This window comes from Loxodonta africana, chromosome 17 (genome assembly GCF_030014295.1).
Source record: "Loxodonta africana isolate mLoxAfr1 chromosome 17, mLoxAfr1.hap2, whole genome shotgun sequence".
Taxonomy (NCBI): domain Eukaryota; kingdom Metazoa; phylum Chordata; class Mammalia; order Proboscidea; family Elephantidae; genus Loxodonta; species Loxodonta africana.
The window spans coordinates 13,623,233-13,641,990 of record NC_087358.1 but is presented as its reverse complement, the minus strand read 5'-3'; the positions used below and the strand labels follow the sequence as shown (position 1 = coordinate 13,641,990).

Genomic DNA, 18,758 nt, shown 5'->3' with positions numbered 1-18,758 from the left:
AAGGATCTTCCCCCAATGCCGACAGAGAGAGAGCCTTCCCCTATAGGCAGTGTACAGAATTCTAGCCTCCTAAACTGTGAAAAAATAAATTTCTCCTCTTTAAAGCCACCCACTTGTGGCATTTCTTTTATAGCAGTGCTAGGAAAAAAAGACATGATGTAATATATCGTTGCAATAATTGAGAATGAACTATTGGCACATACAAGAGTATAAATGAATGTTTAAAACATAATATGGAATAGAGCATCCAGATACAACAGTATTTATACTGCATTATACATTTTTATGAAGTTTTATGAATCTATGGTGATAGAGGTCAGAATAGGGATTATCTCTTGATCGTGAGTATCGACTGACAGCTACAAAGAGGCTTCTGGAATGATGGCAGTGCAATAGGTTTTGATCTAAGTTGCATTTTCATGTGTGTGTGTACATATGTGAAATATAATTGGGCTGTATATTTAATATCTTATACTGTATTGTGTGCAAAATAACATTAGTATAAAAAAAAGGGAAATAAAAATAAATAAACCTGGTTTGGCTTTGTAGATATTTTTCTATGACCTAACAATTCTACTTTTGGGTATATTCCAAAATCAGTTGCCGTTGAGATGATTCTGACTCATGGTGACCCCATTTGTGTCTGAGTAGAACAGCACTCTATAGGATTTTCATAACTCTGACATGTCGGAAGCAAATTGCCAGCCCTTTCTTCTGAGGTGACTATGGGTGGGTTCAAACTCCAACCTTTCAATTAGTAGCCAATGGCTTAACCATGTGCACCACCCAGGGAATCTTTTAGGCATATACCCAACAGATACGACAGTTTTTGTACAACAAAAGTTATAGACAAGAATTTCATAGGAACATTATTTTTATAGCCAGAAACTTGAAACAATGCTATTGTTCATCAACAGTAGAACGGAAAAATAATATGTGGTTGATTCAATAGAATAAAATATAGCTGCAATGCAGTGTTTTTTTTTCTCATACGGCCTTTCTGACCCTGAGTTTGTAATTTTTTCAGAATGATTGGTTGTACTGCAATTTGTCAAGTGATTGGTCTGTTTTCTCTCCACATAAGCAACTTGTAGAGATTGGTCATTTACTAGCTGTATAAGTGGCTTATAAGCCACCCAATAAAATTAAGCAGTCCACCTAGGGGGTTGTTTGGCTTCAGATACTGCTGGGAGGGCCATGCCTTGAGATTGACAGAGTTGTCTTACATGAGAGACCAATTTCACAGAAGATTTGGGGAGACCTCTTGATCAAGAACAGCGTGGAGCAGAATGCACCCTTTGGACCCAGGGTGACTGTGCTGAGAACCTCCTAGACCGAATTAAAAGAGCTATAATATGGGTCAAGGGCTATTACACTAAGCTAATAGCATTGATGACATAGAAACAATGGAAGGGGCCCAGTGGTAGAGGACCAAAGACCCAAAAGGGCTGAGAGGAGGCCGTTTTGAAGGGCTGAGAGAAGTCTGGTTTCAAGCAGAGGCCTGTGACAGAGGCCTGGGAGACCTTTTGCAATGGGCTTCCCATAGAAGAGCAAAGACTGCAACGCAAGGCCCAGTGGCAAAGCAGAGGAAGACCAAAGCTGGACCAGCCCTGCGTAGCATGGGCAGAACCAGAGGCAGTGGTGAAGTAAACATAGCGTCTGACCTGATCATAGTATGCAGGCCCAGTGACATAAGAACAGACATGGGTGATTTGGGGAGGAATAAGCTGGGGCTTCCCTATAAGAGAAACCCTGGTGGCCTAGTGGTTAAATGCTACGGCTCCTAACCAAAAGGTCAGCAGTTCGAATCCTCCAGGCGCTCCTTAAGCAGGTTCCTCTCCTACAAAGTGGGTCACTTATTGTGGGGGGAGGGGAGGGAGGAGAACTGGTTCACTATGAGTAATCTTTTCCTCTTGTTTACCATTTGCTTTCTATAAATAACAATACCGATTTTCACTTTGCCAGCACTGTGTAGTACCTGTCTTCTAAGTATGGCTGGATCATACTGGTTAAAAGGAGCACCCAGGGAGTGGGTGAAATCCCCGTTGCTAGATGCCTGATTGCTTCTTAGAAGTTGGAGGCAACCCGTGTGTCTAAGGCAGACAGACAATAGCAATTAAAAAGAATGAACTGCTGCCACATGTATGAGTGTCATAGACATGCTTACTTTCACATATCGTCTCTGAGAAAAAATGAATCTCTGGTGAAGGAAATAAAAGGAGGTTGTATTTTGGAGAAGGTAATGACTGCGTTGTGAAAGAGCCCCCTGTGGTAGTGGTAATGGTCTGTGTCAGGGACTGAATTGAGTCCTCCAAAAATATATGTCAACTTGGTTAGGCCCTGATTCCCAGTATTGTGTGCCGGCCCCCCATTTTGTGATTCTAATTTTATGTTAAAGGGGATTAGGGTGGGATTGTAGCACCCTTACTAAGGTCACCTCCCTGATCCAATGTAAAGGAATTTTCCCTGGAGTGTGACCTGCATCACCTTTTATCTTATAAGAGATAAAAGGAAAGGGAAGCAAGCGGAGATGGGGGACCTCATACTACCAAGAAAGCAGTGCCGGGAGTGGAGCAGGTCCTAGACCCCAGGTCCTTGTGCAGAGAAGTTCCGACTCTGGGGGAAGACTGATGAGAAGACCGACAGAGAGAGAAAGGCTTCACCTGGAGTTGATGCCCTGAATTTGGACTCTTAGCCTACCAGACTGTGAGAGAAAAAATTTCTTTTTGTTAAAGCCATCCACTTGCGGTATTTCTGTTACAGCAGCACTAGGTGACTAAGACAATCTGTATATTGGTTATGGTGGTTGCAAGGCTGAGTTCACATTGAAAAATTCTTGAAGTTGTACGCTTATGATTTATGGACTTTTTGGTATGTAACCTATATACTGCAATTAAAAAAAAAAATAAATCTAGAGGAAAAAGGAATAGGATTGAAATGACTGTCAAGGAGACTTGCAATAAGCCTTGATGATATAAAAACTATTTCTAAACCAAATGTAGAATGGCATTTAACCTAGTAGAACTGAAATTTTTAGACCTATGTGACTCATTTAGGATTTTTATCAGATGAAACATTTAAGCTCAGTAAGATTAAATTTTTTGTCCAAAGTCACACATTTAAATAGATACTGAGTAAATCTGGCCAAGAATTCTAGTCAAATTACTCCCACCACCCCAAACAAAAGGCAACTAAGGCATCAAAACCCACCCATTTTTCTCAAAATATTTCTAAAATTATTTTGCAAAAAATCGCATTCCCTTATTCTCTACGTGGTATGTCTTTGCCCAGCATTTTATAGTTCAGGGAAGGAATTGCAGACTAAAGGAATTTCATTGCAAAGGTGAAAATTAGAATGACATTTGTGAAGATATTGCTCTTGGTACCATCTGGCGTACACAAGGGTGTCATATTAAATGGGATCAGAATGAGCTTCCTTTGGAAGTAAACCTTTAATTGACTGGGAAACTTTAGGGGAATCTTTCCAGAATATGTTTTAAATTGAGTATTTGAGAATGAATTCTGCACAGCTGGCCAGTGAAAGAAATTTTGATGAGTTGCCAAACACAGATTTTAAGTAAATTTGCAATCTTTCATAGTTCTTTCTAAAAAGCAATGGAAATTTTGATAAATTAACAAATAATTTACAAGTATTTGACAATATATCATGATTGCAGTCTCTTCTTTCTTTCCTTTCCTCTTTCCTTCTTTCTTTTATTCTGTCTTTCTTTCAATGACTTCAGTCTCATGCAGATAAATGATTAAAGGACAACAACTACCACACATGATATTTGAATCATACGTACCTTATAGTCCAGTCAAAAATACCTTGGGATACTAGAAATAAATGAAAAGTAAAAATTCTAGACTAATAATACATAATACCAGTTGCCATCGAGTCAGTTCCGACTTATGGTGGCCCAGTGTGTGTCAGAGTAGAACTGTGCTCCACAGGTTTTCCATGGCTGAATTTCCAGAAGCAGTTCCTCAGGTTTTTCTTCCGTGGAGCCTCTGCGTGGACTCCAGTCTTTCACTTAGCAGCCAAGTGTGTTAGCTGTACCACCAAAGCTCTAAACTAACCATAGAAAATGCTAATTCCCTGTAATTCCATGTAGACATTACATGGGCTGGCTGTAGTGGAGATAACTGAGATGCTAGTCCTGCCAGCTCTGTTCTCTAGGATTAGGCCATAAATGGCAAGCTAAAATGAGTAGGGGGAAGAACATCATTAACTTAGAAATCCATGTAAAAATTAGTACTATCTACATGATTTTTTTACATGATTAGGTAACGTATGTAAAAAAAAAAAAGGAGCTCTAGTGGTGCAAGTGGTAACCAAGAGGTCAGCGGTTCGAATCCACCAGCAGCTGTTCCATGATAGGAAGGTGTGGCACTCTGCTGTAAGGATTATAGCCTTGGAAACCCTATGGAGCAGTTCTACTCTGTCCTACAAGATCACTATGAATTGGAATTAATTCAATGGCATGGGGTTGATGGGTGTGTAAACATTAAAACTACCTTTAAAAGTTTTGTTTCCCTACTATAGAATCTAGTCTGTAGAAGTCTGATTCACAAGGTGATGCTGAGTTGTCTACAATTCGTCTTCAATCAATCCATCTATGTTTTGGAATACTTTCACTGTTTTTCTCAGGAGGAGCAGATGTTCAGCTTTGCTCTATCTTTGATTTTGGAAATCATTTTACTGGACCCTATTAAGTCAGGAGGATGGTGTGGGATAAGTAGACAAGTGGCTAGGTGTGTTCTCAGTAGTTCATTATTAGGACTTCCACTTGCTGTGACACTCAACAGAGGCAGTTTCTTGAGGTGGTAGGCCAGAAGTAACTACACATTTGGGACAAATATGTATTTTGGTCTGTACCACCTGGTAGATATTTCAATATTTCCCGTTCATATATAAAGACCTAGTTAAAGGAACACAGGCTTTTGCCATGTTAGATTAAAAATGACTCCTGGATAGTGAACCACAGCATAAAAACAGTTGCCCTCGAGACGATTCTGACTCGTGGCGACCCCATGTGTGTCCGAGTAGAATTGTGCTCCGTAAGGTTTGCAATGGCTGATTTTTTTTTTCAGAAGTAGTTCAGCTGGTCTTTCTTCTGAGGCATCTCTGGGTAGAGGGAACTCCCAGCCTTTCATTCAGCAGCTAAGTGTGTTAATCGTTTGCTCCACCCAGAGGATCCAACCACACCATAAATTTTTTTTTTTTTTTAAGAAATGCGAAATAATTAAATTATTTAGTATTTGATTATTCTTGCTCAGAATACCTCTTAATTTCAGCCATAGTGTAGCCTGAATCAGCTGTAGATTCTCATTTGTAATGATCTCTGTCCCCTTGAACATGTGTGTGAGTATACTTGATTTGTGTGTGTGTACATACAATATAGAATGAGAGATGATTAAGGAAATTAGTAAATTAGCTTGGAGGTGAGGAAGTAGCATTTATAAAATAAATCTTACTTTTTTTTTTTTTAGTGTAATTGTTATCCATCATGTCATGTATAATAAAATGTTTGTGAAATTTGCGTCACACATTTACTTAGTGCATTAAACATGTTACAGGGACTTAATTGACCTAAATCTCTTTTTTTCTTGCTCTCCTTGTTCTTGCACTCTCCTTTGACAGGGTCGTTATACATCGCTTACTTACAAAACGTCTTTATTTCTTCCCCTGCTCCTGTCACTGATCTTCCCCACCTTTCTGACTAAGTTAGCATGGATGAGTTGATAGGAGGCTCTGACATTCATTCTGGGGCTGTCTTGTAAGTTTCTGGCCTTCTCACCAATCATTTTCAGGTCCATGGAGCATTTACGCATAGACTTTTCACAAGAGCTATTTAAGAAATTATAACATTTGGTGTGCGTGCTTCCTCTTTTAATTTTACCATTTTTCTAAGTTTCATTCGAGGTTATACTTGTTTCTCAGGTTCCATTTTATTTCTGTGCTTGCTCATTAGCTTTTACTGTTAACACTCCTGTGAGGTTTAAACTGAAGTTGGGACTAATACACAAATTAATTATAAATATACCCAGTCACTTTTGGTATGATGGCTCAGAAGGTGGCATTGGCCAAGTTTTGAGTTAAAGGTAAGGAATGCACCTGGTGGAAGAGAGACTTAGCAGGATTATCTGTGGAGGCAAGAAAAAATGACTCTGCTGCAGTAATAAAGGCCAGAGAATGAATGTAATGAGCCTTTTTTAAGTTCAGTATTCTATTTACAAAATCACAAGACTTTTATAAATTGCCAGACTGCAGTGCATAAACCAAATGCCAACGGAGCAGTGACCTTTCAAATTACTGGCGCAACAGAAGCTGAGATCAGAAACGTCACACTTAAAGCAAACACTGACAAGAAATCCTACCGAAACGACTTCTGTGTCTGGTCAACTTAACATAACATGACATATTGTAAAACGTGCTTGGCTTTTTAGGTAGAATAGTCTATAAGGGTTTAACTGTTTCTGAAAATATAATTCTGGAGATTTGTGGTATTTGGGTCATGTGGATAAAATATTTTCTAAATTTTAAAAAAGAAAGGGTAGAAAGTTCCAAGAGATTCGTAAAAGATGGTTGTAAATAGTGCTCGTGAGGGAGGTGAAGGTTGGGTGGAGTGGGGCGGCGTATGGATGGGAGTGAAGATGGAGAGCTGAGGAGAGGAAGTTATGTTACAAACAATAATGAGAGAGCCTTCAAAAAAGACTGCTCTAAAAAGGTCTAATTTTAAATATGTTACACAGATGAATTTAAAACCATATCATGAGGAATTTTAAAACAGATTTCCAACTTTAAAATATTATAAACTTCCGTTATCTTCCTACTTCCTGTATATTTCTTTATAGATTTCAGTTAAACTATACAAAAATGCAGATACTAATTATTTTATAACAAAACTTAAAAATACACACATACAGTTTTTTTCAGTCTATATTTAAAATGTGTTTATTCTCTAAAAACATTAAATCAGTTGTCTTTCAGTCCATTTCGACTCATGGCAACCTCATGTATGTCAGAGTAGAACTGTGCTTCACAGGTTTTCAATGGTTGATTTTTCAAAAGCAGATCACCAGGCCTTTCTTCTGAGGGGCCTCTGGGTGAACTCGAAATTCTAACACCTCAGTTAGCAGGCAAATAATTTACCCATTTATTCTCCAGAGATGTTTTATCCATGATGAATTGAAAAGCACAATTTTCTTCTATGCCTTAGTTTTCTAGCTTGAAATTTTTCTACCAACATTTTAATTTTCACCTACAACTTCTCATCAATAATGTAAAATCATAAAAGAGCATATTTTACTATCTTTACATTGAATAAATGACTAGAGATCCGTATATGATTACTAACACTTTCTAAACCTGTGTTTTCTTCTTACGTATCTGTGTGAATGGTTGTAAAAGTAAGGAGGAAATATTTTGAAGATGTATCATTATGTATCATATTTTAAAGCCGTTCAACTGCTGTCACTTTTGAGAATTTTTGAATGTGATGAATATGTTTATCTCTCACAGCAAACATCTTAAGTACGTGGGCCATCTATAGCCAGATTTTATTGTAAGCGTTTGAAAGACTATTGCAACTACAGGATATTGCCAGTTAGTAAAAAGAAAATCGAGTCTATTGAGAAATTAATTCACCAGCTGAAAGAAGTCCATCTGCCTTAAAGTCATCAGATATTCTACCCACCAGACTCATCCTCCAAGACAGCATCCCTAATGAGCTTCCTGAACCAATCAAACAGGGAGCATCCAACTATTTTCAGCTTATTAGCTGACTGCACAAAAGGCACAGCATTGAGGAAAGTAAGAATACCTTAAAATCGTTGTTGTTTTACTCTCTCTGCGTTTTGTTGGTTTCTCAATTTTATAGATGCAGTGTCTTACACGTAACACTAAAAATGAGGATAGTGCTTTATAGTGTTTAAGGTGCTTTCCCATGCATTATTATTCAGTAGAGTGGAATAAGTCTTAATGCGCTAAGTGATTTGCCTAAAGGAACACAATTAATGTGTAGTTGGGACTCAAAATCAAGCCCTTTCCTTTACTGCAATTGCTCTATAAATATGTATGTATTGATTGACTTTGTACCCTCCATTACAGGCGAATAGGTCCAAGTGTTCAGAAGGCATCATCTTTACATTTTGGCAGGCTCAGATAACAGAGCTGAGGAAGGATGGGGCTGAAGACAGATTGACTTACTCCCACCTGTGTTCTCTCCTTCAAAGATGGAATTGGGGTAGCCATATCTCTTTCTTATCAGTTACGATGATAATAATGAAAAAGACAACTAACCATACTGAACACTTAAAATGATCTAGCGCTTTACATAATTTAACCCAAACGATACTCATAAAATCTTCCAAATAGATATTCTTATCCCTATTTTACTGATGAAGAAAATGTGGGCACAGAAAAGTAATGTCAAATTTATTTGGGGTTTTGGAAAAATTTTTTAAAAATTTTCCTGTATTTTGTGGATATATGAAACAGCTATTTGTGGACGTGATGGCAAGGAAGAGAGATACTTCACAGTGTGTAGTAGCAGTGTGTCTATGGAAACTGGCTTATTCACCATTCTGTAGATTCATTTTACTTGTCTGTGTTCCTTTACATGTGCTTCTAAGGAATCTCTTTTGTTTTATTAAAGAAACGTGATAGGGGTTCCTCCTTAATGGAAGACTGTGGCTGTGTACATTTCGGAAAGGTGGTTTAGTCCCCAGACCTTCTGTTAGCCCAAGACAGGAACCATTCCCAAAGCCAACTCTTCAGACAGGGATTGGACTGGACTGTGGGATAGAAAATGATACTGGTGAAGAGTGAGTTTCTTGGATCAAGTAGACACATGAGACTATGTGGGCAGCTCCTGTCTGGAGAGGAGATGAGAAGGCAGAGGGGGGCAGAAGCTGGCCGAATGGACACGAAAATAGAGAGTGGAAGGAAGGAATGTGCTGTCTCATTAGAGGGAGAGCAACTAGGAGTATATGGCAAGGTGTATATAAATTTTTATATGAAAGGCTGACTGGATCTGTAAACTTTCACTGAAAGCACAACAAAAATTTAGAAAAAAAAAGAGAGAGAGAAAAAAAGGTGGTTTAGTAGTAGGATGTGAAATAACACTGACCCATGAGGTTGGAGTGACAAGGTTTAGGAAGTTATTACATATGCAATCTCCAATGGATCGGAGGAGGAGGGAGTTGTAAAGACCCCTGGTGGCATAGTGGTTAAGAGCTTGGCTGCTAACCAAAAGGTTGGCGGTTCAAATCCGCCATCTGCTCCTCAGAAACCCTATGGGGCAGTTCTACTCTGTTCGATACAGTTGCTAGGAGTCAGGACCGACTCCGTGGCACCCAGCAACAATTCCTTGATGGCCCATAATATAAAGCTGAAGTTCCCTCTCTAGAAAAATTGGATTTTTTTTTTTTTTTGGCATAAATCACTTTTTGAAAATATTTTAGATTTATAGTGAGGTTTTTTTTTTAAATATTCATTTTAAGAATGATAATGGGAACATTTCTTTCTACTTTACTAAGATGGCAAACACAAACATATTTGAGTGGTATCTCCTGGCAGTATTCGTCAATGTGTCAAATTTTGTTTAAACAACTTCTTTGAAGTCTCCAGGTACTCAAGAATAAGCTTGTTTGAAATAATTTCTTGTTAAATATTACAAAGAAAAATAATTTAGTGAGATCATGAAACTAAACTTTTAGACCACTTACGTTTTTTCTTGATTTTCAGATTTTTTAAAATTTCAATTTTATCTTGTTGTGTATTCATGAATGCCAACATTGAAACAAAGTAAAGTATATACTGACAACTTTTTAAGAACAAAGACTGTGTCTTATCCTTTCACATGGATATTTGCACTTCAAATTACATGTTATGTATACAGTAAAACCTGTGAAAGCCAGAACCTGTATAAGGCAGAAACCTGTCATAGAAGGAAAACTCAAATATTTTCTATGAAAATGAGCAATAGAAAAGTGGTAAGACTGAATCCTGTCAGAGACAGAAAACTTAACGAGACCCAGAAAAACAAGGCAGTCCTGTGAAGTTCTGTCTCTCACAGGCTTCACGGTATATACTCAACTAATAGACTCAACTAATGTCATCGAATGAATAAGTGGATCAATCCATTACCAGTCAATTAATATGAATCTAAAAGTTATTCAAGAACATCATTACCTGTAATGATTTGAGTAAATTTGAAAGCACCAAATTACATATAAAAGATGTTGAACACAGAATCATCTTAATAAATTATTTTCAAATGTCAAATAAATAAGTTAAAATATATTTATTTAGCATCTACAATGTGGGAAGAACTCTTTAGCCATGGTGGGGGTATAAAGGTGATTAAACCACGGTATCATATTCAGGAAATTTTCCATTAGTCAGACAGGCATGCCATATGCTCAAAAAGTTAATTAAGTACCAACAACTGGGGTAGACAGAGTTAAAAGATTGCAGAAACTTTGTGGTTGATAAAAGAGATACTTGAGTTTGAACTTGAAAATTGGGTAGAATATGGTGAGTTGAAGAAGAGCAAAGAGTGTATTCTATGTAGAGTAAAAACAAGAGTTGGAACTGAGGAGACTAGAGAACAAGTGTAAACAAAATTATAGACATATAAATTCATGTAATTTCTATAAGAAGAGCAGACTGACTTCTCTGGGGCAGAATTTGATTGGTGGAGACTGTATTTAGACAGAAGCTTAAAAAAAATTGTATACTATATGGGGCCTTGACTGCCAACCTAAATTTGAACTTTTATTTCTAAGCATCATTTCCAAAAGTATGTCAGTCGGTGTTGAGTGAGGGGAGAAGGATGCGTGCCCCGCTTGTGTAAATTTGAGAAATGTGGGGTGAATATCAGCTAAACAAGATTGCTTACTGAAGGACTTTTCATGAGCCTTTAGTTGATATCTTCTTAGAAGCCATAGCCTGCATTTCCCAAACTTTTTTTTACCCCAGAACCACTTTATGTGGCACATCTATCTGAACTGATATGTTTCCTCTAGGCACATGTTGGAAACAAGTAGTCTTGGCGGTAGAGAGTTACAAAGGGCATTTGGGCAGACACATGGCATGGCGAAAGTACTGATTTATGTAAAATAATATTGTGAAAGTGAGTAGAAGAAACTGATATCCTTGCAGTGATGGATTGGGAAGATAAATTGTAATGATGCATGAATAAAACCCGTTGCTGCCCAGTCAGTTCTGACTCATAACAACCCTATAGGACAGAGTAGAGCTGCCCCAGAGGGTTTCCAAGGAGCTGCTGGTAGATTTGAACTGCCGACTTTTTGGTTAGCAACTGAGCTCTTAACCACTGTGCCACTGAATGCATAAATAGTGGAAGCCAAAAGTTCTATTTTAGGATTCAAAGTGATGGGAGTACATTTTTATATCCAATTGCTGATTAGAGATGAACTAAGGAGTACAATCAGAGCTACAGAGAAAGACTTGAACACAGTTTGTACACAGGTAAAAGCATACTCTATTAGGATGGGCTCCCAGAAAGAGACCATAAGAAAAGAACAGATTTATACTAGTAAGAGAAACACATTGGGTGGGGGGCTTTGGGGTGGAGAGGGAAGGAAGAGTGGAGAAAGATGAGCAAACTAAGAAGAAATCAGAATAATTTATCCAAATGAAAAGGGAATTTAAATAAGGCTCTTACTTGGAAAAACCCATTGTTTACATTGATTAGAATTTCACTGGAACTTTTGCAAATTAATTTTATTACATTTGAAAGAAATAAAATGATTACTTGTGGACTTGTGAAATCATTGAACAGTGGGAAAGTAAAAACAATAAGGCGGAATCTTTGTACACCGAGAAAAATGATTGGAGACTTGGAATTATGGATCAGATGGGAATCTAGATATGTTTGGATAAGTTTATCATATAAAACAAGAACTATGTCACTTCCTGAAAGGAGCCCTGGTGGAGCAGTCATTAAGCACTCAGTTGCTAACCAGAAGATTGGCGGTAGGAACGCACCAGCCACTCCACGGGAGAAAGACGTGGCAATCTGCTTCTGTAAAGATTTACAACCTTGGAAACTCTATGGGGCAGTTCTACTTTATCTTACAGGATCTCTATGAGTCGGAATTGATTTGATGACAACGGGTTTATGTCACTTCCTCAGAGACCTAGAAAACAATGAAAGGAATTGTGAAGAGGCAGAGCAACTGAAAAGCCAAGAAAAGGCAAACATCTGCTAGTTTACCTGCAGAGCACTGTCTTCCCAGTAAAATGGTGCCTTATGAAATGCTGACCCCCTGTTCTGAGGAGTATATCAGGAAATCAAAAGAGTTAAAATAAAAAAGATTGCCAAGAAACACATGTGGCCCATTTGGGGGTTGGAGACATTATTAGTTTTCTCTTGCTGCATAACAAATTACCATAAGCAGCTTAAAACAACATCTATTAATTAGCTCACAGCTCTGTAGGTCAGAAGTCCAGCTGGACTTGGCAGGGTTCTCTGCTCAGGGTCTCACAAGACTGAAACCAAGGTGTCAGCCAAGCTTGACTATTACTTGGAGGATCTAGGGGAGAATCTGCTTCCAGGCTCACCTGGGTTGCTGGCAGAGTTCAGTTGTAGCTCTGAGGACCCTGATTCCTTGCAGGCTGTAAGGCAGACCTGATTCCTTGCCACAAGCGTTTGGGCAGACCCTCCCACAGACTCTCTCACAACATAGCCACTTAGCAGAACCCCTTGTGTCCAAGCCTCCTCGTGCTTTCAGCCTCTCTGATTACCTATTCTGCTGACAGTCAGAGAAAACTCTGCTTTTAAAGGACTTGTCCACTGGATAACCTCCTTTTTGGTGAACTCAAAGTCAATTGGTTAGTAACCTTTGTTCAATTGCAAAATCCCTTTTGCCATTTAGTGTAGGGGGTGTGACATCTCACCATAAAAATTAGAGTTTATATGCCTTGAGAATTTTCTCAGAGTTTCATTGACATTGTAGGCAAGAGGAATGTAAAGAACATAATACTTAACCTTGTTTCTCAAAAAATATTTTTTTCTTTATCTTTACCAGTCACTATAAATAAATGAGTAATTCTCTGAATATATTTAATCACTTTCTCAACCAAAAACAACTTTGAAAAACTGTAAGCCTTGTTTTTCATGAGTTATAATTCAATGGGCTGATAGTCTTGATGATTTATACATTGTTGGTATTCTTCATGAGATTTTATCTTTGTTTTGGGCAAGGTCCCAGCAAAATACCAAAAGAACTCTTAGAAAGTAAAAGAAAAAATAAAGTTGAAATGAGAAAATTTTGGAAAAGAATTTCAGAGGCAAAAGTGGGCAGCATACCACCAGCAAACTTTGGTCTTGTAATTACAGATAATACTTTGGAAAATTTTAATCTAAGAAATATAATTGGATTCTTTGTCAATTAATTCTTTTAATTAATGTGTTCTAGTTTTTTTTTTTAGGTGTTTAAATTCTGTTGTAATAGAATATATAATAAACTAGATAAAAACTAGATAGTAACAATCAAATGCATCAAATTTTTAATATGCCATTTATAAGAATTACTTAATATGCCATTTATAATATGCCATTTATAAGAATTACTTGTTTGATAAAAGAGTCAAAAATGACCTCTGTGTATTGCCCCGAAGTTGTTTATTTCTTTATAACAAGCTGAGACCCTTTAGCCAAAAAGCCCGCTGGTGCCAAACTGAAATTGTACTTACCCAATTGTTATAAAAGTAGCCCAAATAAGCACATTTTTAACCACTGACAGACTGCCTGCTTTATGCATCCCACAAAACTGCACCCAATATCTGCTAGTCACAGGTAAGATAAAACGCTGTAGTTATAAGGACCCCAGGTACGTCTGTCTTATGGAGTTCTCAGACCCAAAGACTCCCTACGCTGCAGCGGCAGGAGCAAGTTGCCCAGGTGCACATAATCCCCTTTTATCTCCCCCCAGGCTTTTCATGCCCTTCTTCTCTTCTGGCAACTCCCTGCACCACTTGCCTCTGGAAGACCTCCTGCTATGCGGGCCCGCCCCCTGCCTTCAGCTGTCAATGCACCGCGCCCAATAAATAGCTTGTGCAATGCTATCTCATGGACAAAAATTTTTTTCTTGATAAGCCCTGTATTCCCTTGAACTCACTACAGTATTTTTTTCTCACAATAATAACAATGTCACAGGTATATTATTGTCCCCATTTTAGATATGAGGGGACAAAGTTATTTAGTAACTTGGCCAATGTCTCATGGTTAGAATATGTCTGAGTCACGATTCAAACCTAGGTGTGTAGGACCTCAGCATCCACACCCTTTATGATTCTGCTGAATAATAACTGGTATGCATATTTAAGGTAAATATAATACCATTTATCTCAACTTTGCTCTTTCAGAATTTTGAATGTTTACGTGGTTTGTTTCAAATCTGTATTTCCCTGTAGCATATAAAAAAAAAAATTTTTTTTTATAGATCAGCATATTAAACATAGTAAAGAAACTTTAACTTTTCCTAAATTCGCTTGACCATAAAAAAGCCTTTTTATTAACTTAATACCTATTAGCACATTTTGAAAAATGTGGATAAGATAGAAATAAAAATTTAAAAATATATATATTTTCAAGTTGTTTTACTATTTTTTTTATTCGCTAGGGAAAAATACATTTTAAGAACTGAAATATTTCAGAACTCATGACCTAAAATTATTGTTTTTAATTTTGAAAGTTACGAATTGTCAGTTTTTTATTGTATTTTTTAAGTGTTAAACATACTGTGTATTGACGATATTTTACTCTCGCTTTTTCAATATGAAATGCTACCTTTGGGTTACCCATTGCTGTTGAGTTGATTTTGACTCATAGGGTAGTGTGTTTAATCACTGTTTTCTAATCAATACTATTATTTGGACAATCTCTTTGAAGTACCAACCCTAACGCTTTCCTAAAGCACTATCAGAGTATAAATGTCCAGTCAGCGGTCAGCAGAGATATATCTCATTCATAACACAGAAGTACTCGCTAGTGCTCGTGCTTGGTCATGTGTTCATCTCCAAAACTGCCTCAGAGGGGTGAATGCCACATATTGGATCATTTTGCTCAGTCTTAGTTTTAAGTGAAATGTTCTATTAGTCATAACATCACCTTTTTGAAAAGGAGTTTGGCATTTCCAATATTAGTCAAAAATATTGCCTGCACCCGTGTGCTGGAGGAAAAAAAAAAACGGCTATTGCAGCCATTTGGGTCATAAAAGTAGATGAAACATGCGAGAACCAAGAACCGAGAGGCTAGTAAAAGTTCTTACATAGAAAAGGAAGCAGGACAAGTCTTCTGTCAGCAGGACCAGTTCTGTTCCATATGCATTGGACTCTGCATTTGATCCAAGAAAGCTTAAGTGATGCTGTAAACTAGTATGTCCAAAAATTTTAGCTTTTTAGAAATTAATATACTTTTCTAGAATTTAAAAAAAAAAAAAAGCCCAACCCATTGCCGTAGAGTCAACTTCGACTCATAGTGACTTCAGAGGACAGAATAGAACTGCCCCATACAGTCTCCAAGAAGTGGCTGGTGGATTTGAACTACCAACCTTTTACTTAGCAGCCAAATCACTTAATCACTGTGCCACCAGCTCTCCTCTAGAATAGTACTCAGCTTTTTGAGAATATTTGGACTGCTTGTTTACAAAACAGCACACTGTTATCGATCAATATACTGCAAAGGGAGTTGTGTTGTTTGGAGTTTGATTTACTATGCCTAAACCGTTTTTATTCAGAAACAAGAGATTCTCTAGCCAAATTCCACATGAACAAGAGGGTCTGCTTTTATTTGCTGTTTCTTTCTTTCAGATTGATTAGCAAAACATTATCACTAATATGCCCATCATAGCTCTTTTGGGCTATAAGAGCTTGCCCGTTTGTCATTATTGAAGTTGTTGAAGACTTGATTTAATAACTTGTCTTCACCAAAAAGTGGATCCACGTGTGAGAATAGTGCTAATTTCTGCATATGCTTCTGATTAGAGATCTTAGATGACTTGAATTTGCTATTCCTAAATGTTTTTGGTGTCCACGTTTAGTTGTTACAGGGTAGGTCAACACCCAAACCTGAAAAGTGGGAGCTTCTCCAGCCGGGCAGCGGTGGTGGCATGGTTGAACAAGTCAGCGGAGACTGTGATGATGAAGATGGCTGTGGGGGATCAGGAAGTGGAGAAGTCAAGAGGACGCTGAAAATCACAGACTGTAAGTCTATGATTCTAATACTAATTTTAAAGTGTTGATTGTAAAATATAATTAAGGACAATTATCATGGTGTAAAGAAATAATGACAATGAATTCAGAAGCAGGCAAGAGGAACTGGAAAAGGCAAAGAACTTACTTTTAGATACTCAAGATGTGCATTTATGTGTTTTTTTGTTTGTTTTTATCTAATGGCTTTAAGTGGAAATGTCACTTTTCACTGTAAAAAACTGAGATCTTTACTTCTGAGAGAATGGTCTGAGAATGATAAAGTCTTTAAAAAGGGATAATTCTTAGGGCATGAGAATAACTAGTACTGTGAGTACTCAGTGTGTATTGATAAATAATGTGAAATCAAGATGGATAAGTCCTATGAAATAATCAGTTCTGTATTTTTTTATATTATCATGCCATTGTGTAAAGAAGATTGTAGTTTATAAAATTTTTATCGTAGTCAAATTGAAAAGGAATTGGTTAAATATGTATGTTGTTAATTATGGTGAAAAACTATGCTTGAATTTATCTCTTAAGAATCTGCTTTTCCAAAAAAATTTCACCTATTAATCAGGTACATTTGATTGTGTGATCTTGAAAAGCTTCTCTGGCATTGCTGAACTAGTCACTACCCCAGAAAACAGAAAGGCCAAATAACAACAAAAAATCACAAAATGGATTTCTTTCCTTGTCTTCACATACAAGATGAGGAATACAGGTTCTCCAGCCTCCACTGCTATGTGCATGTATTTACTTACAGGGGAAGGAGAACCAACCTATCAGTTGAGAAGGGAGTGTGAGAATTCGCTATATATCCAGAACAGCTGGCTTTAAATTTTATTTAGCTGAGGCTGTTCAAAGGTTAAAGTAATCTTCTGGAACCCTGGCTGACCTAGTATTAGCAGGGTGGTCTGATAATCTCCCTCTAAATCACACAAGGCTCCTTTGGACCTATTTGATGTGCCCATTTATGAGTTTGGTGGAAGAAGAATTTGTTTACTTTTCAGCTGTCTTGTAGTGAATGAAAACTGCTACAAATTGATGCCTCAAGCAGCAATACCTCACTTTTTCTAGGACCCAGTTTGATAAGGCAAATGTATTAGTTAAAGGGACGGAAGCCAAAAGAGATGAAAAAATTAACATAAAGTATATTTTTACATTGAGACAGAATAATAACTTTTATTTAACATAAAGGGTAAATAGATGGGAATTAATTTCTGGAGCAACAATTGAACAAAGAGCCACAGAAATCATTGATGTAATAAAACAATATCCTAATGCAAATTAAATATCCTTTAGTCTTATTTTTTTTTTTTTACTCTTATAAACCAAAAAAAAAACCAAGGTGTCAAGTAGATTCTGACTCGTAGTGACCTTGTAGAACAGAGTAGAACTGTCCGATAGTTTCCAAGGAGCACCTGGTGGATTTGAGAACTGCTGACCTTTTAGTTAGCAGCCATAGCTCTTAACCACTAAGCTACCATAAAAACATGTACTCCTATTACTGGTATTAATTTAACTTATCAGGTTGGGTTCTTTTGCTTTTTCTTTCTTTGGGTTTATGGACCAAAAAAAAAAAAAAAAAAAGGAGAAAAATTATTTTTCCTTACAGTTAAAATGTCTTCCATTTCATTTAGTAACTATGATATTTATCTATTAGGATAATATTCAGTTATTTTTATCCTATCTTGGGTATTCATATATACTATAATTTTATTATAAAAATTTTTTAAATATTATTATTAGCAAGGTTTTATAGCATAAAATTATTACCCTAAGTCTGTATCATCAATAGCAGTAGCACAAAAAAAAAAAAAAAAGGTGGAAATTTCATCCATCAAATAGCATGTGTGCATGTGTGTGTATTTGTGTGGGTATGCAGAATTAGCATTTTATAGGGACTTTATTTCTTTTCCTGAAATTATTTATAAGCTCAAGAATTTCTTATGTATGAATAGAAACTTTTTTGTTTTGCCTCACAAGAGAAGTAGAGCCTATTGAGGATATTCAACTACTAATAGTTTTCTCACAAAACCATACTTGTCAAAGTAGCAGGAACGAATTTTTACTTCAGAACCCTCTTTTGAATTATTTCTGGAATGGACAGGTATGGTACAGGCAACTATCAATCAGATTGGGAAGATTTAAGATACAGATGGTTTTCAGACACTCCAGACGAGCATTAAAAAAAAATCCACATGTGCTGTAAGTGGGTTGCCTGTTATGTTTCTAACAGTTTACAGCTGCTCCTTTTCAATTTTTAATAAGCAGTAAGGAAACCACAGTGGACAGCTGGCTGAAATAAAGAAGGACAAGAAAAGGAGCAAAGGGTAGCTTACATTTCTATTTTTATAAAGTACAACAGTATTTTGCCTGATTTTGGTTAGTTTAAGATATTGGTAAAGCAAGCGAAGACGTAATTTTAGATGGTCTTAATGACTTAAAAATATTGTGCTCTAAAAAGGTTCCCGGGGTGTCATTTGTGTTAAGAACTTTAAATGCCCTATTATTTCTTCCTCACACTGAT

At 37.0% G+C, this 18,758-nt stretch overlaps 1 protein-coding gene across 1 annotated transcript in view; it reads left to right on the top strand.

Annotated features, from left to right (window-relative positions):
• GPC5 (glypican 5) overlaps positions 1 to 17,689 on the top strand; it is an 815,401-nt gene extending 797,712 nt beyond the window's left edge. Inside the window, exon 7 of the mRNA XM_023547271.2 lies at positions 16,078 to 17,689. Within this exon, the coding sequence (XP_023403039.2) occupies positions 16,078 to 16,278 (201 nt within the window). The 3' untranslated portion in view covers positions 16,279 to 17,689. The remainder of the gene's footprint in view (positions 1 to 16,077) is intronic.
• Positions 17,690 to 18,758: the final 1,069 nt, after the last annotated feature.